This window comes from Carassius auratus, unplaced genomic scaffold, assembly GCF_003368295.1.
Source record: "Carassius auratus strain Wakin unplaced genomic scaffold, ASM336829v1 scaf_tig00025783, whole genome shotgun sequence".
NCBI classification, from domain to species: domain Eukaryota; kingdom Metazoa; phylum Chordata; class Actinopteri; order Cypriniformes; family Cyprinidae; genus Carassius; species Carassius auratus.
The window spans coordinates 118817-145463 of NW_020525457.1; the positions used below are offsets into that span (position 1 = coordinate 118817).

General features: G+C 34.0%; 1 protein-coding gene across 1 annotated transcript in view; it reads right to left on the reverse strand.

The window, feature by feature from the left end:
- The window catches only part of LOC113078488 (transcription factor 4-like), a 115374-nt gene extending 91864 nt beyond the window's left edge, over positions 1-23510 (reverse strand). Inside the window, 4 exon segments of the mRNA XM_026250787.1 lie at positions 22192-22264; positions 22737-22775; positions 22935-23018; positions 23020-23510. Coding sequence (XP_026106572.1) covers positions 22192-22264; positions 22737-22775; positions 22935-23018; positions 23020-23040 — 217 coding nt within the window. The 5' untranslated portion in view covers positions 23041-23510.
- Between the last annotated feature and the right edge of the window lie 3137 nt (positions 23511-26647).

Genomic DNA, 26647 nt, shown 5'->3' on the forward strand with positions numbered 1-26647 from the left:
TTTGAACTGACTCGTGTTTAAACCAAACTTAGACACATTAACATGAAGTAAAACCACCATATTTCCACCCACCTATAGAAAAAATATAACTAGTTTTCTTTTTTTTCTTTTTTTTCAACGAGTTACTTGCCATTTCTGAAATTATTTGAGTAGAAATAATTTCTACACCATTATTTTTTGCACGTAGAGTTGTAGAAGAGATGTGAGCTAGATCTCAAACTGTGCTCAGGTGAACCAAGACCAGAATTCAGAGAGATCAAATATTTCAGCTCTATATTTTTACTGAACGGCATTCGAGTCTGTTCTCATTCTTCCTAAAGGATTTAAAGCAAAATACCTGACCGATAAAAACACAACTGAGAACTGCAAGAGAAACCTCTTCATTTCTTTCAGAAAATTTTTTTTTGATTGAAACGTACTATAGATAAAAAATGACGCATTTATTTAAAATAAAATAAATATAGACATCACAGCGGCCTCATGTTCGGGGCATGATTGAGTACTGCTTTATTACAAATATTTTACTAGAGGATTAAATATTGTTTCATATCTAATTTTGTTTGAAGAGTGTGTGGGTGTGTGTGTGTGTGTGTGTCCGGCCCCTCGTCAGCATCTAATGAAGTTACAGTGACAGATGAGTGTGTGTGTGTGTGTGTGTGTGTGTGTGTCTTTCACAGATGAGATTAAAGCTCCTGACACAAAACAGACTCATATTAATAGTGTTACGTGTGCTGTGAGACACAAACAGATCTGCTCTCTCTCTCTCTCTCTCTCTCTGTCTCTGTCTCACACACACACAGAAACACACACACACACTTGCACACACACACCCACACACACACACACTCTCTCTCTCTCTTTCTCTCTTTCTCTCACTCTCTATCTCATACATACACATACAGTCACACACACACACACACACTCTTGCACACACACACACACACACACACACTCTCTCTCTCTCTCTCTTTCACACACACACACAAACACACACAGTCTATATACACAGGTTCTGCTTGCCATTCCTCAATATATGTTCTTGTGTTCTCGTTCTTCGTCATCATTACTCAAGAAGGTGAGTACGCAGGACGTTTATGAGTGCACTGATCTAAAATGCATCGAATGCAGATTTGAGAGAATAAAACTGTTAGCAATCCCAGAAGATGCTGTGGGCGGAAGACCTACGGAAGCCTGTAAGCTTCAAACTTATGAGGTTCTCGCTGTAAGCTTGAAATATGTGATGGCTCGTTAAAGTAAACACTCTCGTTTTGTTTGGCATAATTATCATCATTTTAACATTGCCAAAGCATAGGTAATATTAAATATGGCCTAATCTTTTACACAAAAACATGCAGTAAAATAAAAATATATAAAATAATATGAAAATATTGTCAATAATAATTACATTTGAATTAAATTTTTTGAGAAGGTTGTGACATTTGTTTGTGATCCTTAAATGAAACATATGAAAGAACTCTTGAACATCCATGAAAGAATAACTTTACAAAGATTAACTCTCCCTCTGGGCTTTATAAAGCAGAAGGTTGGGTGCTCCAGTGTTTTTATCACTCTGTCACACACTTTAAACCTGATACAACCCTCATAACATACATGATCCAGCGGTTTAGTGCTGAGGTGTGTGTGGATTTAAAGAGCTCCTGGTGATTATTAGCAGGTGTGCTTCTCTCCCTCTCTGGGAATATGATATTATTCACAGCACTTCCTCCACTAAACAGGGTTTCCAGCATTGTAGAACACCCCCCCCCACCCAAAACCAGACCAGAGAGGCTGCTCACATCTGGAGAGAGATGCAAACGAGGAGAGATGAGATGAGAATATGCACACATCTAAACATAAATAAAAAAGACAAGCTTTTATATTTCCATGCATCTGGTCACTTATGAAAATACCAGCACTTAAAATATTTTTCAGCAGGATAATTCAATTGAATAAAATCTTAGAAAAAAAATTTTCTCCACTGGATGGATGGATAAATAAATTGAATGGTAGATAGACAAACAGACAGAGGACAGAAAGACACACAGAAGACAGACAGAAGACAGAAAGACAGACAGACAGACAACTGAAGACAGAAAGACAGACAGAAGACAGACACAAGACAAACAGAAGACAGAAGACAGAAGGCAAACAGACAGATGACAGAAGACAGACAGAAGACAGACAGACAGAAGATGGAAGACAGACAGACAGACAGAAGATAGACAGAAGACAAACAGAAGACAGACAGACAGAAGACAGAAGACAGAAGACAAACACACAGAAGACAGACAGAAGATGGAAGACAGACAGACAGACAAACAGACATAAGACAGACAGACAGACAGAAGACAAACAGAAGACAGAAAGACAGACAGACAGAAGGCAAACAGACAGAAGACAGACAGAAGACAAACAGACAGAAGACAGACAGACAGACAAACAGACAAACAGACAGAAGACAGACAGAAGACAAACAGAAGGCAAACAGACAGAAGACAGAAGACAGACAGAAGATGGAAGACAGACAGACAGACGACAGACAGACAAACAGACATAAGACAGACCGACAGACAGAAGACAAACAGACAGAAGACAGACAGACAGACAGACAGACAAACAGACAGAAGACAAACAGAAGACAGAAGGACAGACAGACAGAAGACAGAAGACAGACAGACAGACAGAAGACAAACAGACAGAAGACAGACAGACAAACAGACAGAAGACAAACAGACATAAGACAGAAAGACAGACAGACAGAAGGCAAACAGACTGAAGACAGACAGAAGACAGACAGACAGACAGACAGACAGAAGACAGAAAGACAGAAGACAGACAGAAGATGGAAGACAGACAGACAGACGGACAGACAGACAAACAGACAGAAGACAAACAGACAGAAGACAGACAGAAGACAAACAGAAGACAGACAGACAGAAGACAGACAGACAGACAGACGGACAGACAGAAGACAGAAAGACAGAAGACAGACAGAAGATGGAAGACAGACAGACAGACGGACAGACAGACAAACAGACAGAAGACAAACAGACAGAAGACAGACAGAAGACAAACAGAAGACAGACAGACAGAAGACAGACAGACAGACAGACGGACAGACAGAAGACAGAAAGACAGAAGACAGACAGAAGATGGAAGACAGACAGACCGACAGACAGAAGACAAACAGACAGAAGACAAACAGACAGAAGACAGACAGAAGACAAACAGAAGACAGACAGACAGAAGACAGACAGACAGACAGACGGACAGACAGAAGACAGAAAGACAGAAGACAGACAGAAGATGGAAGACAGACAGACAGACGGACAGACAGACAAACAGACAGAAGACAGACAGAAGACAAACAGAAGACAGAAAGACAGACAGACAGACAGACAGACAGAAGACAAACAGACAGAAGATGGAAGACAGACAGAAGACAGACAGACAGACAGACGGACAGACGGACAGACGGACAGACAGACAAACAGACATAAGACAGACCGACAGACAGAAGACAAACAGACAGAAGACAGACAGAAGACAAACAGAAGACAGACAGACAGAAGACAAACAGACAGAAGACAGACGACAGACAGACAGACAGACAAACAGACAGAAGACAAACAGACAGAAGACAGACAGAAGACAAACAGAAGACAGACAGACAGAAGACAAACAGACAGAAGACAGACAGACAGACAGACAAACAGACAGAAGACAAACAGACAGAAGACAGACAGAAGACAAACAGAAGACAGACAGACAGAAGACAATCAGACAGAAGACAAACAGAAGACAGACAGAAGACAAAAGACAGACAGACAAACTTTGTAACGCTCATGAAAACTCAACGTACAGCTGGCTGCATTAAAACCAACAATCAAAACTCTGTTACTGGATTTCCTCTGTCTAATAATCACATATCCACTTGTTTGTTCGGTTGTCTAACTCTATAACAGTTCTTTTGACTTAATAAACACTGCTAATAAACATCTCACTGATCCAGTCATCATCACCAAACCACTCAGGGAAGTTCCTTCCTGTATGAAACTCAATGGAACGACCTCATTTCCTGGGCTCAGCGAACAGAGAGGGTCTGTTACTCCAAAACATGACCTTTGACATTTTTACCACCACACACACATCATTGTGTTTTAGTATCATGAAGACACTAGTTGGGCTGTGTGCATTATGGGACAAAGCGTAATGAAAAAATAAATATTGGTTCCAAAACGTGATCAAATCTAATTATTATTTTAAAATAATATGAAAATATTATATTAAAATATTTCCATTAAAATATTAAACAAAGTTACTAATCTAATATTCAACTTCAAAATAAAAAATTTGTATTTACGAAAAAAAAAACGATTTAATAATAATTACATTTAAAGTACAACAGTAAAATTTGAATTCTAATATTTATAAATGTGTTAATTACTTCATTTTCAAATGGTAAACCATTAACTTTATATTTTGTGGCATAATTTGATAATATTTTTTTTTCTATTTTATAAATGCACTAAGCCATATGGCGATTTCTTTTTATTTATTTATAATTATTCTAATTATTATTATTTGCGCAGTATCAAAACCACTGGATCTTTCGGAGTTAAATTTTTTTTGTTATTTACTTAAAAATAAGCTTAGAGCTTGATGCTGTATTTGTCGCAAATAACGCGAACTTAAACGCAGTTTGTCTCAAACTGATGCATTGATCTTTAAAAGAGGAATAATTTGACAGATTCAGCATCATCAATCTGACTTCACCCTCTTAAATATTAGTTCCAGATTTTTCCATCTTCTCTTTCGTTATTTTGGTTCTTAAATTGAATTCAATCTTTGTTCCCACATCCTGAGGCTACTGACGTCTCGTCGCACCGCAGAGAAAGTACAGATGAATCATTTGGTGGCTTTCCACATCAGAAACGGGAACAGATCGCCGTCCTCTCCGAATCTGTCAGAAGCTGTTACTTATATTCAGAGCCGGATTGTGTTTTTACAACATTACACAAAACAGATGAAGCTTCCTGCGAGGTGAAACCGCACCTGCAGCTGCGCGGAAACCCGATGGAAAAGATCTGGTGAGGAATGCTGCCAGCGAAGGGTTAACCAGACGTGCACTAGTCTCTCTAGGTTACACAGCACCTGCACTCAGCAGAGGAACAACAGACTCTCTCTCTCTCTGTTTTATTGCCTGTCGTTGGTGGTTTGGCTTCCTGATGGCAGTTACAGATGTAAGTCTTCAGACTCTGAGCTCCAGATGACGTCTGCTGTTTCAGTCAAAGAGAGAAAACAAGAAAACGGTGGTTTTCTGGGAAAATGACCTCTGCATGAATGCTTAAAACTGCCTTATATAAATAAATAAAAATCACACTAAAGCACTTTTTTGTTTTACTGACTGATCTGATACAAAGAAACTCAGAGAGCTGAACATATATGAGAGATTAATATATTATTAGTTACAAAAAATAGACATTTAAATAATATATAATATAAAATGTTGAATTTATATTCAAAAATGATATAATTTCTTATTTGTTTACATTTAATTTGATTCATTTTCATTTTAAATTTAGATACTAATTTAAATTTGCTTTCAAATAAGTATATAAATTTTTTAAGTGCACTTAAAAACCTTTGTATGTACTGAAAAGTATATAAATAATGCTAAAATATATATAAATGATGTTAAATAATTGGGGATCAGTATGTTTTTTTTTTTGTTGAGAAATTAATACTTTATTCAAAAAAGATGCATTGAATTTATATAAGATATTTATATGATTTATACTGTTACAAAAGATTTCGGTTTCAAATAAATGCTGTGCTTTTGAAACTTTCTATTAATCTGTGAATCGTGAATCATAAATTGTTCCCACATAGTTTCCACAGAAACATTGCTGTTTTCAACACTTAATAATAATAATCAGAAATGTTTCTCGAGCAGCAAATCATCATATTTTCATGTTTTCTGAAGATCATGTGACACTGAAGACTGGAGGAATGATGCTGAAAATACAGCGGAGCATCACAGAAATAAATTACACTTTAAAATATATCCACCTAGAAATGTTTGTTTTTTAAAAGTAATAATATTTCACTATTTTTACTATATTTTTGATCAAATAAACACAGCCGGAGCAGGAGAGACATCCAAAAACACCCAAGCCTTCAGAATTTCAGCTTCCTACTTGCACAATGAAACTCATGACAAACTCTGACATGACTCACTATTATTATGTCGGTTCACCTCTCATGACCGTACTGTATGTCATCCATCATTACACCTGAACTAATATCACAGCGGTGGGAAAACAACTCACACTCCGTTATAAAACAATGCCGAGAAAATTCCCTGCTTCCAGCTTCCTGTTTTCCCAAGTGGGGATTTCCATGCATTGATTCTGGTTTATTCTCATCCTGATCCAAACATGAGCTCAGCAGAGCGATCGCGGGTCACGGCTGAGGTCAGAGGTCACGGTGTCATGAGCTGCTGTGGTCAGATGACACGGATCCGGACAAACTAACATCCTCTAACACACTGACCAATCAACTCCTGCTCCCAGAAAACATCTCGACTGTGTCTCAGATGTGACAAGATGCTCATGCAAAGATTAGGTTCCTTAAACTACAATTAGTTTAGATTTATGCATACTAAATGTATGAATCTAGTATGTATGAACTATGTTACAAAACTAAATATTTTCAATTATTGTTATTATTTTTTTTAAAAGGCATGGAATTAATGTCTCAATGATACTGCATAGAAAAAAACAACAACAACATTATTTTCAAGGTAATTAACACACTAAAATCCACTGGTATTCTCATTATTATAATGGGGGAAAACAATGAATTTAAAAAAAAAAAGTTTTTTTTTTATTTTACAAAAAATGGTAATGAAATTAATATTATACATGAAATGAAAAATAATTTAAAAAAGTCTTTTTTTGTATTGTGATATTATTTTTATGACAAATAACAAAACTGAACCCCCTATTTTTTTATTTTTTTTGTAATAGAAATAAAAACATATATATTATTTATTCATTGTAAACAGTAATGAAATTAATTTGGTTAATTATTGGTATTTAAAAAAAAATAAATAAAAATAAAAAAATATTCACAATCACAGTGCACATTACAAACAGCTGGCTTCATTTTCTAGCAGAAGATTTAGTAAAAATAAATATAATTTATTTTAGGACATGTTTTCCTGTGACAAAATTCTGTTCACACACACGTTAAGAAACAAACTTCAGTGTTTTCTTAACATCTTACTGGTTGATCTGAGTTGATCTGAAGGTATTTAAGCACATTTAACATGCAAGACCTTTAAATTTTACTGGCTTTGGCGAGTAAATAATACAGATACACTTTTTTTACGCTCATTTCTTTCTCTCTCTCTCTCTCTCACACACACACACACACACACACACACACACACACACACATACACAGACATCTATTTCAGATGCACCTGGTTTGTTTGATAATTCCACATAAAACATGACATGCACTGACTGCACAACAAAGAGACAGCACAGCGTCAGCGCGAGTGAAGCCATCGCAGGAGCATCAGCGTCTGAGAAGCAAAAGTGAGACGTGTCTGTCGCCCTCCATCAGCGTGAGGCTGAGAGGAGCTGAAACTAAATGTTCCGCATGTTTTACATCACCAAATTATTTAAAACAGAACGCCGGCTCTCAGCACCAAAATGACACTGAATTAATATTATAATGAAAATGCAAAATAATTAAAAAAATCTTTTTTTGTATTGTGATATTATTTTTATGACAAATAACAAACTGAACCCCCTAATTTTTTTTTAAATAGAAATAAAAACATATATATTTATTCATTGTAAACAGTAAAGAATTTAATTTGGTTAATTACTGGCATTTAAAAAATAAATAAATAATAAAAATAAAAAATAATCGCAATCACAGTGCACATTACAAACAGCTGGCTTCATTTTCTAGCAGAAGAATTAGTAAAAATAAATATAATTTATTTGGGACATTTTTCATGAGACAAAACTTCTGTTCACACACACGTTAAGAAACAAACTTCAGTGTTTCTTAACATCTTACTGGTTTATCTGAGTTGATCTCAAGGTATTTAAGCACATTTATCATGCAAGACCTTTAAATTTCAACTGGCTTTGGCGAGTAAATAATACAGATACACTTTTTTTCGCTCATTTCTTTCTCTCTCTCTCTCTCACACACACACACACACACACACACACACACACACACACCTATTTCAGATGCACCTGGTTTGTGATAATTCCACATAAAACATGACATGCATTGACTGCACAACAAAGAGACAGCACAGCGTCAGCGCGAGTGAAGCCCATCGCAGGAGCATCAGCGTCTGAGAAAGCAGAAGTGAGACGTGTCTGTCGCCCTCCATCAGCGTGAGGCTGAGAGGAGCTGAAACTAATGTTCCCGCATGTTTACATCACCAAATTATTTAAAACAACGCCGGCTCTCAGCACCTAATGACACTGAAGCACTCAAACGAGCTTCAGAGCTTCACAGCTACAGCAACTGACTTTGAAAAAAAAAAATTTATATATATAATATATATATATATATATATTATATATGTTAGACAATATAAAAATTAGACTTAATAATATGTCAATTTATCTATTTTAAAAATATACAAATATTAATTATTATTAATTATAAGTTATGTTTAACCATGTTTACAAATCGTTAAAAGTCAGGCTTATGTAGAAAAAGAAAGAAAGAAAGAAAGAAAGAAAGAAAGAAAGAAAGAAAGAAGAAAGAAAGAAAGAAAGAAAGAAAGAAAGAGTTTTGACAAACAGTGTTGGGGAAAGTTACTTTTAAAAGTAATGCTTTACAATATTGCGTTACTCCCTAAAAAGTATCTAATTAAATAAGTAACTTTTTATGGAAAGTAATGCGTTACATTACTTTAACGTTACTTTCGCTTTACTTTTTAAATATGAGCAGGGCTTGATTGTTTTTAATATAAGTTATATTTATAGCAAATATAAGCCTAATATAATAAAAATAACCTCAGGCTGAAGGAAAATTAAATTGCCGTCTGTACAGTAGAACACAGGAGAAGAAGGTTTTCACTCTTCAGCAATAAAAAACATTGTTAGTTTATCTAAAGTTATTTTTGTTTACTAGTATGGTTTAACTGGATCATTAAAGGTCGGCAAAATGGGATATGATACATTTGTGTTATTAAACATATTTAATTATTGCAGGTTTGCGTTATATTCTGAGTTTGCATTCCACTGTTTTAATTAATTCTGATGAATACTAAATCGTTTTGGAGGTTTTTTGCGAGTGGGATCAATTAATGCACATCCACATTTAGAACTACACACACACACACACACACACACACGTGCATCTCTCTTTCTCTCAGCTCAGAGCAAATCATATCAGACGTCTCAGAGTAACTCCATTAGAAAGCGATTACAACTTCACGTCTGTCTAAACGCATTATCAACCTTCAGCAAACCTCTGAATATTTCAAGATTATACCGATTTAATTCACTCGCTGAGTGGATGCATGTCTGCTTACGCTCTCATTTATTCATTTCTCATGCTTCTGATCCTTCATAGACACACAGAACGTAAGATATCTCAGCCTTATTACGACAGAAATAACAAATATATGTCACAGATTCATTTTTTGTCTAAATCAGACATATTTGTTTTTGTTTTTCAGACAACCTCAACAAAATGTGTGTTAATAATTGATATTTCTCGTATTTTGTATTGACAGATTTCCGTAAATCGATTCCGATTCACAAGATTCTGATTGAATTTGATTCTAATTTCTATTTGATTCAATATTGATTCATTCATCAGGTCAATTTTTCTTGATTCTGATTCGCGAGATTTTGATTCGTTTAGTATTTTGCAATAAGTTCGAATAAATGTGAATGACATCTAAGATTTTTAATTTTAATTTTTACCGTATCGGAATAAAATTTAGGAATTGACAAGAATCAGAAAAAGTCAAACGATGCCCAACCTTACAATGCACCACATTATGTTTTACATTCTTTATAAGTGATACAAGATATGACAATTAGTGTTGCATTTTATATTTACATTTTAGACGCTTTTATCCAAAGTGACTTACAGTGCATTCAGGCAATACATTTTATTTGTTACCAGTATGTTGTACTTATGTTGCATTGCATTGCAATTGTGTGTTAATTGTTTGTCTTCCATTCATCGGTCAAAGCGTCTCTCTGCTTATCATCTGATGCATTTGCCCATATAAGGGATTTCCTGGATCTCACTTGTGAAACTGTTATAACAGTACGTGAGTGTTTGGGTAAGGGTTAACCTATGTCGTCCGCCTGCGAGGAGAGTGCCGGGTTTTCAGAGACTTGTTCAGTTCGAGTCGATCCGTAACGATCTGAAATTATTACTGTGCATAACGAGAAAAGCAATTCAGTACATATACAATGCAACAGTCATAAAATCAGTAATTTCCCCGCCAGAGATACAAATTTGGGACAATTATACATGCATCTTTCTTTCCCTAAAGTTACTTTTGACGAACTACGCTACCCACAATCCTGACGAGAGATCCACCAATTAGAGAAAACGCTGTTAGCATGGAAACATTTACAGCAGAACTATATAAAGCACTTGAATGACATAACTGAGTGAATATATATATTCATTTTGACCTAAATATTGTGCAACAAATATTGTGTTCCTGTGGCTCAGGGGTAGTGCATTGTGTTAGCAGTGTAAAATGTTGTGGGTTCAATTCCCAGGGAACACATATATACTGGTAAAAAAAAAAAAAAAAAAGATTGTATAGCCTGAATGCACTGCTTTGGATAAAAGCGTTTGCTAAATGGAAATATTAAAGATGATGCTTTTATACGTGACTAGAGTTAATAGTTTTAAACTATATTGTTTTTGATTTGATCGAATTGTTTGCATTGCATCATGGGATGTGTAGCTCTCCTCATCATAAACAGATGTTTCAGATTTTCAGATACACTTCAAATTGAGATATATATATATAGGTTTTTTAATTGTATGTCATTGGCAAATAAATGCTTTTCCGTTGTTTTTTATTTATTTATTTATTTATTTGAAACTATAAATATAAATATATTTATTTAAACAAATATAAATTAAATATAATATTTAATTTAAATATGAAAAATCTAAATTAAATTAAAAAAATTATAAAACATTTATTATAGAAAAAAAGTAAGAATTACATTTTGTAAAGTATTTAGACATCACCTTTGGTATGTGTTATATAACATTTATGCATATTAATAATTTTTTATTTGTCACGCTGCTCTGACAGTGACAACGGGCTTGCTTTTTAGCTAAATTAAAACATAAATTAAACATAATTAACATAAATGCCATATGGATTATTATGATACTAATAAGAAACTTTTACGGCATTACATTATTTATTTTTTTTTGTCCTTTTCAGAGTTTAACAGTGGCTGGGGAAAAAAACAAAGCAAAGTGAACATTCACAGAAGAAAATAAGTCTCAGGGGTTTGGAAAAACAAAAGTTTAAACAACAATTTTAAATTCTGAACTGTTGAAATGTTACAATGTAACGTCAGCATTAACTACAGTGTATCTGTTATGACAATGTTACAATATAACACCAATTTTAAATTTCACTGTCAAAATGATGTTACAATATAACGTCAATGTCCAATTTAACAGTGAATGTCCAATGATGTGACCTTCAATAAATGTTACATTGTACCACCAACAACCAGAATAACGCTTAAAATAATGTTATGATGTAATGCCAATGTCCATTATAATTACAATATAACACAAGCATCCAATTTAACGGTCAAAAAAATTTTATAATTTAACATCAATGTCAATTTAACGTCAATGTACTGTAGGTAAAAAGAACATTTGTTTTATTTATTTAGAGTAGAGTTTGACAGCAAAGTAACCTTCACAGAGGAAAATACGTTTTAAGGATTTGGAAAACATGTAGCGTGTAAAGCGCGACAATTTTAATTTCTGGGCGAAATATTCCTTGAAAAACAACAACTTTTGCATTTATAATTCCCAATGATGAAATGACAACTGAACAGAAAAAAAGAAAGACAGAATGACGCAAGGAGAGAGAGAAGGTCATGTTTTCAGCACGTTGCGTCTGCATTGTGTTCGACAGTTTGGCAACATCACCTTTAAAAACCCAAGGCCGTGTATTTCACAGTGACGAGCGGCAATCGCCATCAGGCATCTCCGTCGCTTTCTCCTGTCGTCGCTCTCTCTGTCTTCTTTAGAGAATATATCAAAACATGCCGCATGTGTGAAAGCTTTCGCATCTGTAAACAGGTAAACAATTCCAGTCTACTCATTTGCAGGAGCTTAGCATGGTGAAAACAATTTGTGCCATTTGAAAAACCCTCTGCAAATGAAGCTTGAAATATTTTCTTAAAGTGGCGATATGTTTCATTCACACTTCGGTTTCAGATGCGCTAAGGAGGCTTCGCTGTTTTCTGTCAAGCTCTGCGCTCTCTCGCTCTCTCTCTCTCTCTTTCTCTCTGTCTCTCTGCTGAGAGCAATTTTCAAGGAAGCTTCACGAGAACACGCTCATTACAGTGCCTTCTCTTTGGGTTTGTGTCAGGTTCAAGCTCTAGTGCAGGAGGAACCGCATCAACCATCCTTAACCACTTGTCTCACTCTGCAGTGTGGAAAACAGTTTTTCCAGAACATGTGGCTGTGAGATGTGTGTGTGTGTGCGCGCACGCTGACTTTCTCAGCGTAATTAATTCCACACACACCTGCCTGGGTCCAGACGCCAGAGTGAACTGAAACCGAGCGGGGAGCAGACAGGGAATTCTGTGGAATCCTAAAACAGCCGATGCAGGGATTGAAACGGAATAAACGGATATGAGCAGGGAGAGGTGCACAGTCATGAAAACACGTAATCACATATCAAAGAAAATACGAGGGAAATGTATCAGCATCCATACTATAATAAACAAAAAAATTACTTCCAGATCTTGCTGTTGAATTCTGGGGTGAGGGTGTAAATGTACTTCACTGTTACAATATATTGTCTAATGTAACAGTTAAAACTGTCAAAATGTTACAATGTAACATCAAAGTCCAATATAACTGTCAAAATAATGTTATGATATAATGTTAACGTCCAATATAACTGTCAAAATGTTACAATGTAACATCAACATCCAATATAACTGTCAAAATAATGTTACGATATAATGATAACTGTCAATACAACTGTCAAAATAATGTTACGATATAATGATAACTGTGAATATAACTGTCAAAATAATGTTACGATATAATGATAACTGTCAATATAACTGTCAAAATAATGTTACGATATAATGATAACTGTCAATATAACTGTCAAAATAATGTTACGATATAATGATAATTGTCAATATAACTGTCAAAATAATGTTACGATATAATGAGAACTGTCAATATAACTGTCAAAATAATGTTACGATATAATGAGAACTGTCAATATAGCTGTCAAAATAATGTTACGATATAATGAGAACTGTCAATATAGCTGTCAAAATAATGTTACGATATAATGATAACTGTCAATATAGCTGTCAAAATAATGTTACGATATAATGATAACTGTCAATATAACTGTCAAAATAATGTTACGATATAATGATAACTGTCAATATAACTGTCAAAATAATGTTACGATATAATGATAACTGTCAATATAACTGTCAAAATAATGTTACGATATAATGATAACTGTCAATATAACTGTCAAAATAATGTTACGATATAATGATAACTGTCAATATAGCTGTCAAAATAATGTTACGATATAATGATAACTGTCAATATAACTGTCAAAATAATGTTACGATATAATGATAACTGTCAATATAGCTGTCAAAATAATGTTACGATATAATGATAACTGTCAATATAGCTGTCAAAATAATGTTACGATATAATGATAACTGTCAATATAACTGTCAAAATAATGTTACGATATAATGTTAACTTTCAATATAACTGTCAAAATGTTACAATGTAACATCAACGTCCAATATAACTGCAAAAATAATGTTACAATATACCACCAATGTCCAATGAAACTATAAAAATAATGTTACAGTATAAAGTCAATGTCCAATATAACTGTCAATATTTTACAATTTAAATTAATGTCCTATTTAAAAATCAAAATATACATTATAAGGTCAATGGCCCATATGACTGTAAAAAACGGTTATGATATAATATCTATTTACAATATAACTGAAGATAATGTTACAATATATACAATAAGTAGATCTTTCTGCAGTACTTTCTGACTGAAAGGTGGACACATTCAAATGCTCACATACGTGTTTGCGTTCACTCTGTGTGAATAACATTGGTGTCTCGCAGGAAATGTGGCTGCACGCATGAACAGTCAAATGCACATTTTGGTCAAACGTCTGTTTTGGAGAGTAAACGTAAACAGTGTCAGACTGTCAGAATTAAGCATTTTCAGGTGCTTCCCTGTAAATGCAGCTTCGAGACCTCCCGCTCTCGGTTAACATTACATTTGTTTATTGTGAAACAATATTTACAAGAAACAGAAAAACTTGTTTTTCTTGTTTCTTGGATTTTTGATTTTCTTTATCAGTGTTCACTTGATTTCGAAATACTTAAAACTTAAAAATACTTAAAACTATTTTATTAGCAAAAATGCATGTCGATATTTTCATCCAATCCAAAACTACACTAGAATCTGAAAACCGCTTCATCCCAGCTTGTGTGAGTGTGTGTGTGTGTGTGTGCGCGTCTGGTCTGTCAGTGACTATAACAGAACTCTCTGTGATTACACTTGAGCAGATCTCTGTCTTTCGGCTTTTCCCATTACCCATAAGCCCCTCCTCTCTGCTGCTTCTCAGCCAATGACCCTGATGGAGGAGAAAGAGGCCAGGAAGCCCCGCCCACCGTCCCGCCACACGCACTAAATAACAGACCTCGTTTATTTCTGCACCCTGAACACCTGCAAAACTTTCAGAGGAAAAAAGAACGAGTGAGTGAGCGAGTGAGAGAGGGGGAGAGAGAGAGAGAGAGAGAGCGAGTGAGCGAGTGAGAGAGAGAGAGAGAGAGAGAGAGAGAGAGAGAGAGAGAGAGATTGAGAGAGACGAGTATGTTTGAACACAGCGGACAGACAAAAGCCTTTCATGAGAGGGCACTTCTGTGGGAAAAAGAAAACTCCTTGCAGTATCCGGTTACATTCCTGTCTCTCTCTCTTTAAACAAGAACACAACAGTGGATTTAAAAAAAATGAGTAAAGAGCAGGTCAAATTTAATCCGCAAATCAAAAGGCATTCATATTAAATTAGATTTTTCTTAGAGAAAATGAAGCCTATTTTAAATTGTGATGTTATTTGCATGGCAATTTACAATATATTTCAAACAGTTAAGGTTGACCAAATTCATAAAGCTACACAACTTATTACCATATTATGGTAACAAGAATTTATTTTTTTATTATGGCAATAGGAATTGTGGATGGGCTTAATTGGCAACAATTACAATAATCATAATGCAAAAACATGAGAAAACGTGGAAATTACATATGTTTAATAGTAAAACATTTATAAGTCAACATGATTTTTGTTGTGTTGTGTTTTATGATGATTTTAAATATGATTTGACAAAAAAATATTGTATTGCAAACTAATGCAAAAGTAAAATGCTGAGATGCATGAGTGTAATCTGAGGGTTAAATGTGCTTAATTGTTACTCATTGTCACATTATTGTCACTTATTGTCACAATCTCAAAAATTATCTATTTGTATATTACTTGGACACGATTTTGCATAAGGAAAAACAATGAAAAACAAACTCAGAAAACTCTAATTTGTGAGTAACCTTGAACGTTTCTCTGCAGTCGGTCTCATGTCTTTGGTTGCTGTATGATGTTTAACGGGTTTGGTTCTGCTCTATGTGTCACGACACACACGCTAAGAAAACAGCTTCTTAAATATGTATTTATTAGATAATTAGGGCTGTAATTGGTTCAGGTTGTAACGAGACGGATGTTAAACCAGCAACTGCAGCAAAACGGTAGCACTTACTGCCCACACCCCGAGAGTGAGAAACACACACACACACACGTGAAACACACACAAACAAACACATAAAACACACGCAAGGGATTTCTACTATTGCAAAAGGCTGAACACACACACACACACACAAGCGCATGCATGCAAACAGCAGTCATAACCAAAGCATTGATGGAATGGAATGTCAATGGCGTCTCACACACACACACACACACACACACACACACACACACACACACACACACACTGCCAGATGTTCAACTGCCTTTTAGGAAAACCAAAATGAGATTTCCTCTCAACTAGCACACACACACACACACACACACACACACACCTCATAACACAGCACAACCTTACTGATGATGTGATTTTAGTAACACTGAGATACTAATATAGTTTTTATTTATATTTTGAATTAGTTTTGCATTTACAGTTTGTCATTTTGTTTTTGACATTTTTACTAATTCTTGTATTTTTTCAATGTCTATTTAGTTTTTTATTCTAAAAACTATACAGAACTATAGAACTTCTACATTATTATAAAATAAATAGTTTTATAGTTATTTAGATTTAGATTTATTCCATTGTCATTTTAAATTTAGTAGGCTTTAGTATTTTTTGTCATTAGTTTTCTTTTTTTAAATGTCTATACACTTTTTATTAATATTTTTGAAATATATTTATTTTTATATATTTCATTTTCATTCATTTTTATTTTATTCTTTGTCATTTTTATTAGTCTATTTTTTAAATATCTATAGTTTATATTTTCATTTTAAATGTAAAGTTTTGTTGTGTTTTTGACATTTTTATATAGTATTTGAATTGAAATATTTTATATAGTATTTGAAATATATATCAATTATCATAATAAAAATTATACAATATTTTATATTATTTTTATGAAATAATGACAATATTATATCACTATTCTAATATATATATAGTGTTATTTTTATGGTCTACCTAATTTTATTATTTCTATTTGAATGTAAAAAATACAGAATGAATTGGCAAAAACTGTCGTATAATATATTTCTATTTTTATTTAATAAAATGGTCATAAAACCATTATAATTTTCATTTTATTGGCTCTGTAATGTTCCACATATACTGTATGCCAGCACATTAAGTTTTGGATATAAAATTAAAGAGAAATAAACACAATTTCAGCACTCTAGATTACTTTTCATGATAAAAGTAGCAACTTAATGAGCGTTCATATCTCTGTACACATTAGAGAGATCTAATCCATCATTTTCCTTTGCTCTCGTTGTGTTTGAGAAGCATGGGAACGTTCAGGAACCTGTTTGATTTTCCAAAGGTTATTGTGAACGAGAGTCTGAGATCTGCATCGTGTGATGGGTGTTTCCCATCCATCGTCATTACCCACAATGCACTGCGGTCCTATTGTTGTTTCATGCGGGTGCTGAATCACTGTAGACAGTGGCGTCTGTAGTCAGTGCACTTTCCCATCAGTTCAGTCCAGTGCAATACAAATAAAACAATAGCATTCAATTACACGGATCTAAATTATTTGTTTTTTACTTGTGCAGACATTGTCAGAGTTATAAATATCAAACAACATTGCAAAATAGATATAAAACAATATAAAAAAGCAATAATGCTGTCATGTTAAAACAAGATGCATTTATCTGAGTTACAATATTGCATAAGAATACAAGATGACATATTAAAAGAAAGTATTTTATGGATGTTAGATTCATGCCTAAAATAATAATAATAATAATAATAATAATAATAATAAAAGCCAATCGAATAAGGAAAAAAAAAGGTCTTATGCTATTTTCTTAGATTAATTTATTTTCAATAATATATACAATAAAAGGATTATTTGAAGGATGTTAAATAATTATAAAATAATAATAGAAATAGTAAATATTAAAATCTAATTTAAGGATATTAAAAATAATTATGATAAAAAATTATAAAATAATAATAGGTCAATTTACCTTGTTTAAGGACATTAAATAATATTAAATAACAATAAAATATAATAGTAAATATAATCTGTTTAATGGTAATACAAATTATAATAAAAAACAATAAATAGTAAACCTTAATATTAAACAATATAGATTTAAAAAAATATATTAATCATTAAAAAACAATAAATAATCATATTTTAATTATTACTAAAACCAGTAAATAAGTAAAAAGTGTTTAAGGATATTAAACAAGTAAAGGATTAAACAATTAAGGAATTACATTTTTTTTATTAAATTAAAGTAAATTAAATAAAAAATTAAATGTAAGTAAATTAAATTAAATTAAAAATTACATTAAATTAAAAATTAAAAATTACATTAAATTAAAAATTAAAAATTAAATACAGAGTACAGATTATGCATTATTTAAAAACAACTGCAGTGAATCCTGTAGTTTTTTCTTTTTTTTAATGTATGGCATTCAAATAAAAATAGTACAGGACTTGATTTTAGACTTTGGGAATCGACTGGATCATGAAAAGTGGGATGGAGGAAAGTGAAAAACATCAGAGCAATCGATGTCTTGAGACAGAAAGAAAAGTTATGAGACAGTTTGTTCTTCTTCATCACTACGATGAATCATTCACATTAACACGGATTAAGACCAAGTTTTGATTTGATGTCGACTTTAATCTCGTTCCCCGTGCTACGTGACATTAGCGCTAATCAACATGCGGCGTATGTTGCGTCTGCACCACAAATAGGTTTAAGAGCCACATTTCCAGGTCAAACAGAGCCCAGACCGGCCTTATCAAAGCAGCGCAGAGATAAAAGCAAGAAACACATTCATTTAATCACAAAGGAAGTGGGCTACAGGACACAACGATGTCAACAGAGCGAGAAACTCTTCTGACGTAACTTTGGAGGACACACAGGACACCACGACGGCTTTTTTGGGGGACGAGATGCAAACAAGTTAAGAAACAACAGAAGCTATTGTGCTGCCGAAGGCCTGGATCTTGGTGCACGTCATGATGATGAAATATATATATATCATCAAACCAAATGTTATAGATGCTGCTTGTCTAATGTTTGGAATAATTAATTAGTATTTTCTGTATGTTTTTGGAAAGAGGTCTCTTCTGCTCATCAAGGCTGCATTTATTGGATTAAAAATACAGCAAATACGTTTAAAGATTGTGAAGATCATGTGACACTGAAGACTGGAGGAATGATGCTGAAAATACAGCGGAGCATCACAGAAATAAATTACACTTTAACACAGATTCACACAGAAAACAGCTGTTTGAAATTATAATATTATTTCACATTTTTTTATGTATTCGCTGTATTTTTAATCCAATATATATGCAGCCTTGATTGCAGTAATAATGCTGAAAATACAGCTGTGCATCACAGAAATAAATTACAGTTCACAATATATTTCAAATAGAAAATACTTATTTGAAATTGTAATATTATTTCACATTTTTAATACACAATTTGCTGTATTTTTGATCAAATAAATATTTTTTTTAACATTACAAATGTTCATTCTAAACTTTTAACCAGTATTTTTATTTTATTTTATATATATATCTGGGACATTTTTTGTGTCATTTTTGCCCTGTGCCCTGGTTAATTGTACTTAAGCATTAAAAAAAAAAAGTGATTATATAAAACAGATGATATAAGACACAGTCAGAGGCCAGAGAATCAGAGCAGGTGAACAAAAGCATCGGGAACTAAAGTCACTCTGATTTCTTATATAAAGTAGAGATGGTTCACATCTGTAAGGTCATCTAGGGACAATCACATGCCGCACAACTAGTGAAGACTAAAACTAAACTCATCAGAGACAATGAAGGTGAGATTTTTCCCACAGCGCTGACGTAACGCCGGCTTTCTGGCATCGTTTCTCCTCGAGCTCAGCATGACGTCTCTAGACGGCTAATAATAAAGCACAAGCATTCTTAGCATAGATGCTACAGCGTTCGGAGGAAATGGTGCTTTCAAGAGGCCTAAATGACAAAAGTGCTTCATATTTTCATGTTCATTCTTACTGATTGCTGTCAAAATGCATTTACTGTTCATCAGAAACTAAGGAGAAGAATTCAAGTTCAGCACGAGGTATTTTAAGTTTCCTCTAAGCAAATAATTCATGAACGAAACGACGCTGTAGAGACTTTTATCCAGAGTCAACAAAATACTGATTCTGAGGATTGTCAGAAAACATTGTGAAAAAAAATAATAATAATAATTTAAGTATTTATATTAATGTTAATTTAAAATAAATAAATACATTTAAATATTAATTTATTTTAATTAAATAAAATATTTATTATTTTAATATGAATTTAATTTTTCAAAAAAATTATTACATGAATATAGATGTTATGAATTTATATATATATATATAATGGTATAAATATGATGCTGTGTGTGAAGAACTTCTCATTGAAAATCATCTCCTCCATTAAGAAAAACATTTTTTTTTTTACTTTTAAATGTGATGCAAAGCTGTCACACGACTAAAGGAGACTTGAGATATAGCACAAAAGTCAAATGGACCACAAGTTTTGTCATTTCAACCTGAAACCTAGTTAAAAGTGATTTTAAAGAAGAGAAGTAGCTAGAAATTACACATTTGTATCTCACACAACAAAAAAGATGAGCAGAAATAGTCTTATAAGCTAGCTCATTATTAGCATTAAATAGCAAATAGTGCATGTCAACAACATTGCTATTACAAGCTAAAACACTCATTAATTCCTAATCTCAGGCACAATTAAAGGATTTGATATTCCTCTGCATCTCTCCTCCTCGGCTCCTTCTCTTCCGTCGTTCTGCTCGCTATGAAAAAGACAAAGATGCTCCGAGAGGTGCTGGATTGTGGGAGGAGAAGTCTTCTTCTCTCTCTTCATCTCTCGCCGGCGTTTGATTGACAAGCAGAACCAAAACAGAGCGATGCAAATAGCAGCAGGCTTTATGCCTGGCACTTTTGTCGCCCCATGCACAAACACGTTATTAATATAACCCCACTTTTCAACATGGCTTAATAAGCTACGGTTGTTAGCAGAACAAATGTACGCCGCGCTGTTCAGGGCCTAAAACACCAAGACTGGCACGAGACACAGGCTTAAAACGGATACATAATACGCTAATATAGCAGCGTGCCCACACGTGTGTGTTATTTATTTAATATGCCGTCTCCCACCCCTCACTTTTCTCAACGATTCACATTTTTCCCAGTACTTCCAAGATAAGTTGCATGGCAACAGACTAGCTGTAGTTTGCAGACCCCCCTCCATCCTCCTGCCCGACTTTCCAACAGCGCAAAACTGCGACACAATTCAGGGAAAAGCACAGGAACCGAGGGGCAAAGGAAGGGGGAAGGGGGACGGCATGCAAATGATCAAACCCTAAACAACACTCAAGTCTGAAGAAACAATAGCATGCATTGAAAACCCGAAGGCCTCGACTACAGAACGCTGTCTCTGTCCTCCATCTGGTGCATTGGGATCACGACTGCAATGCATCTGAACACAAATGCATGCTCCAAAAGCATGCACGGAGCGGGTTACTTCCTGAACGCACCTCCAGGGTCAAGGTCCTTAGTTGTTTGTGGCTGTACTGATTTATTTATTTGCAGCCTTCACCGCAGGAAACATTCATCAGAGGAGGAATTAAAATCAGCTCTCGCGTGCAACCCAAGTGTTGCTCCAAAGCAAATCACATTACAACCCGCAATGCAATAAAATGTCACGTTTTATTAAAAAAGCACACTTTGAGAATACAAATCTCCACGTAGGAAAGCCTGCAGGTGCGGCGTCCATATTGCACAGATTATGCACGAGTGTGTTTGTGCGGAAAACAAGCCGAACGCTAACATCTGCCACAACAATCAAACTCGCATCACAACGCAAAATTCCCACAGCCTGTGAACTGTGCATGTCACACACACACACACACACACACCTGAAGTTATCAGGTCGTGTTTTAAAAGAGCATCTTCACACACACACACACACACGCATTGCATTTTTAAGCCAAGCTTATAATTACTCAGCGGGCCTTTGCACAAAACGACCCCTGGCAAAAACACAAGGTTGGGTTGCATTCGACATACTTGAGCCGGAGAAATGTCTGCTTCCCAGAGACGTCGGTCCGTTCTTCCCACTGCTGACAGGAGGAGAAAACATCTACAAGACAATCACGACAACACATTAAAAACCTATCATAAATCAAAGAATATAAAAATGCATGCTAAACACAGCATAATGCATTGCTTTACATCATAAATGCATGCAAGTTATATATTATATAAGGAATATTTTTGGATCTGTGGCTTCATAAAAACACATTTCCTGAGTGAAAACTTCCCAAAAGGATTTCTCACAGGATGCACATTTAGTTTTTTTTTTTCAGATGAACCACTAGAATCTACTCTAAACTAACATTCCTTGTCAAAAATAATTCTGATGGAATTCCTCTCGTCATGCAGAAGAAATGGGATCAAACTAGAATTGTTCAGAATTCCATTGGGATAGGAGTGACTCCAGAATTCCATTAGAAGCATTTTTAAAGGTTCAACACAACAATTATATGAATCTATTAAAGAAAAGGGAATAAAGACACAAGAAAAGACTGAATGAATGAAGTGGGATATACTACCATTGATGTGGGGAACATTTTCAAATCGCTGTTTGGCATCTGGAAGACAACAGGATTACGCTTTTAAGCTTCTGCAACTTTCTTTCACATTTCAAATGCAATTTAAGAGTCGCAAGAGTCATCTTACAAGACTTCTACTGAATCATTTGCGCGCACAGAAACATATGAAATGTGACAAAACGAAACAAAGTGACTTACCGCGCTGAAATCCAGCAGATCACTCAGCTCTTTATCCGTCCCTAACGCGGACCTTCTCTGGTGGTGATGATGCATTTTTAGAAATATCACATAAACCTAAAAACATGGAAACGGGTCGCGATGAGAAAACACCCGATCGGGAGGAGCGTGTCTGAGCTACACGTGCGCGCGCACACGCACGGACCCACGGCACGAGCGAGACCCAACTGCATGAAAAAGCCCCTGTGGATCAGAGCAACATTGTGCCACGAGCTGAAGCGGACGCGCAGATCGCGAGCAAAGTCTCTCCAAGTGTCCTTCCGGCGCGCGGCTTCAGCGATCCGAGCCAGGACGCGCGAGCACTAACTGCGGGGAACGTGGATTAAATAAACACGCGGATCTGCTCGTGGAGAGCTTCATTGACAGGACGGAGAAGGAGCGTTCAGCGCGCGCCGGATCAGTGTGCGCGCACAGACACCGACTGCAGGAGCGCTCCGGGAAAACTAACTTTGACTGCCACGAACTTATATTAAACACTTCACAGCTCGAGCGAGAGGGCGAAGGAGGTTTAGATCGGGATATACCAGATTTAGTAATTACTGCATTTTTGTGCGCGCGTCCGAAAGCACAAATCACAGCTGAAAGGAGCTCAGAGTCAACTTTGGGTCACTTGATTTTTTTTTTTTTTTTTTTTTGTTTTGAAAAAGTATTATAATATAATATAAGTATTTTAATCACTTAGAACAAATAGGGGAAGGAAGAAAATAAAAGGAAGAAAAAAAAAACGGATTCACTTTTGACCTTTCTGGATGTTTACCATAAAAAATAAAAAAAATATTAAGGAAAAAATAAATTAAAAAAGGCACATTTTTGAAGAGAGAAAAAAACGTTTTTAATCACTTTTGAGTTTTGGGGATATAAAAACATAAATGAATTAATAAATTATGGTAACAAAAATTTGAAAATAAAGAGGAAAAAATCACTTTTGACATTTTAAAAAATGAAAATACATTTTAAGAAAAATAAAAAGCAGAAAATATAATTAAAAAAAAAATGTTGATTTAATTTGCCCCTTAAATGTAAAGATTCAGCCCCTCATGCATATGCAAACAAGTAAAATGCAATCTGTAAAGACGGTCTTCTAACATGATTTTAATTGTTAGAGAATAAACAAGGAGTCCTTGGCTGATCTCGATTAAAAGCACTGCAGCATTTTCCCAAACACCTGTAGTGCTGCAACAGATTGTTCTGCATAATTGGAGAAGAATGGAGGGTTTTCCACCAATGAATGTGCAAAGTCTGACAGATCACATTTAAACCATTACCTTGTTATGAAAGGTTCATCCAAAATATGTGTTTTGAACTTCTCACTTCCTGTTTGAATGCAGCGCCTCCTTGTGGTTTTGCAGATTCTGAAGTTGTAGATACAGTTGTATCTTCTTAGTCCTGAAGTGATTTAATGTGGAGAAGCATCACTGCATGTTCACGGCCAGATTTGTGTGACGTATCACTGATGAATGGTTTCAGAAACAAAAATAGGTCAAAAGCATTCTTCTCTATTGACATGCATTTAAAAAGCTATATATTTTGACTCGATAAAAATACAATTCTATGTAAAAAAGTGTTATATTATTATAAAAATATAAATAGAAATATATAAGAATATTTCATTATATATAGCATAGTCTAATGTTTATAGGCTCTTTAAAAGTAAATTGAAACTTTTTCTCAGTGACCAAACCAAATTGTACTAAAATATGACTAAAATGTTTACAGCATAAAAAAAAAAAAAAGTTTTAGAACAGGACCACAAAATTGGCCATAATTCTATTTTGTATTTTATTAAGTTAAAATATGGGTCCGAATGCATCCTCCTCCATTGACATCCAATGGGAAAAAAAGCTAAATATTTTGACTTAATAAAATATACATATACATAAAAATAAATTTATTTGTTTATAAAAATATTAATAAATATATATAAGAATATTCCATTATATTATAGTAGATTTCAAAAAGTCTAATTTTTATAGACTCTTAAAAACACTACTTGGTACAATTCTGCTTCACAATAATGACTTAAAGGAATAGTTTACCCCAAAACATGAACATTAGCTAAAAATGTGCTCATCCTCATGCCATCCAAGATCAGGATGGGTTTGTTTCTTCATCAGGTTTGGAGAAATGCAGCAGTGAATGGGTGCCGTCAGAATGAGAGTCTAAATAGCTGATAAAAACAACATTTTGAGTAATTTTGACAAATTTGTTTATCACATTGATTTAAGTAGAATAATATTGTACCATATTGATTAACAGCATGAAGTGCATTACACATTATATTACATTAAAGCGTCCAAAAGCTGGGGTTACTCTCCAGCACTGATTATGGATTCACATTTTAGCCGAAGCAACGATTTGAAGTTAAAAACCTCTTAATGATGTATTTTTTAGCTTTTGTCTTCTCCAGATGTTAACTGATGGACCGGAGTGGATTACTTATGATGCTTTTATCAGCTGTTTGGACTCTCATTCTGACGGCACCCATTCACTGCAATGAATTTTAATTTATGGGTCCACTATTCCTAGTCTGTTTCTCAAATAAGGCATCATGCACTCTCAGAAAAAAAGGTACAAAAGTTGTCACAGGGGAAGAATCTTTTTTAAAAGGCACACATTTTTACCTAAAGAGTCCATATTTTGTACCTTAAAGGCACATATTAGCACCTAATATTATACATTTTCGTCAGAGTTTATCCCACAAATGTGTTATTGGATGTAAAATGCCAAGCAGATGTTCCTGCGGTCGGTACAGGTGCCACTAGAAAACAAACCCTGCCCAAGTTCAAGTGCGGGGCACATCTGCTCCCCTCCTGAAAAAAGAAAAGAAAAACAGGTTTGTCAAAATGAAAAGGTTCATAGAGCGAAATTAAACTAAATGCTAAAGCTGCTTACTAAAATATTTCATAAGCTATTGTGTAAGCTGACAAATCACATATCAGTGGCCTGTTTTACCGAGCACATTATAATGCATATAACACAACAACAAATTCATAAATATATTGTGTGTATATTTAATGCAAATACTCTTAATGGACTGATAATCTCTCTATAGTTTGACATTAAGATGCATTTTAAGAAATAAGGTTAGTAAGAATTTTTTTTGAAGAAGAAGAAGAATAAATGCAAAGATGCATTAAAAGTGATAAAAAAGTGGTATTTATAATTTTACTAAATATTTATATATTTTTAAAAAATATATATTTTTTTACTTAATAATAATCTAAATGTTTTCCAAAACATATGAAGCACTTTTTTCTTTTTCTTTTTTTACAAACGAAAATTTAAAACATATTAAAATAATAATAATAAATAAATAAATAACGTATTTTAAATTGTAAAAATATTTCACAATATTGCTGTTTTTACTGTATTTGTGATCAAATAAATTTAGGCTTGGTGAGCAGAAGAGACATATTTATTATTATTATTAAAAACATTACCGACCTCAAACTTTTGAATGATAGTATTTAACAAACAAACAAACAAACAAAAAATCTCAATATTTTTTCTCTGAAACGTTGAAACATTGGCAATCAGATTCAACATTTTTTATAGCTACAGTAAAAATGGTTAAAATTAGAAATTTTCCATGCTTTTTTCACTAAATCATATATAAAGACTAAATGAACACTGAAAATAATATTTAATTATTTTCAACTACTGTAAACTGTATA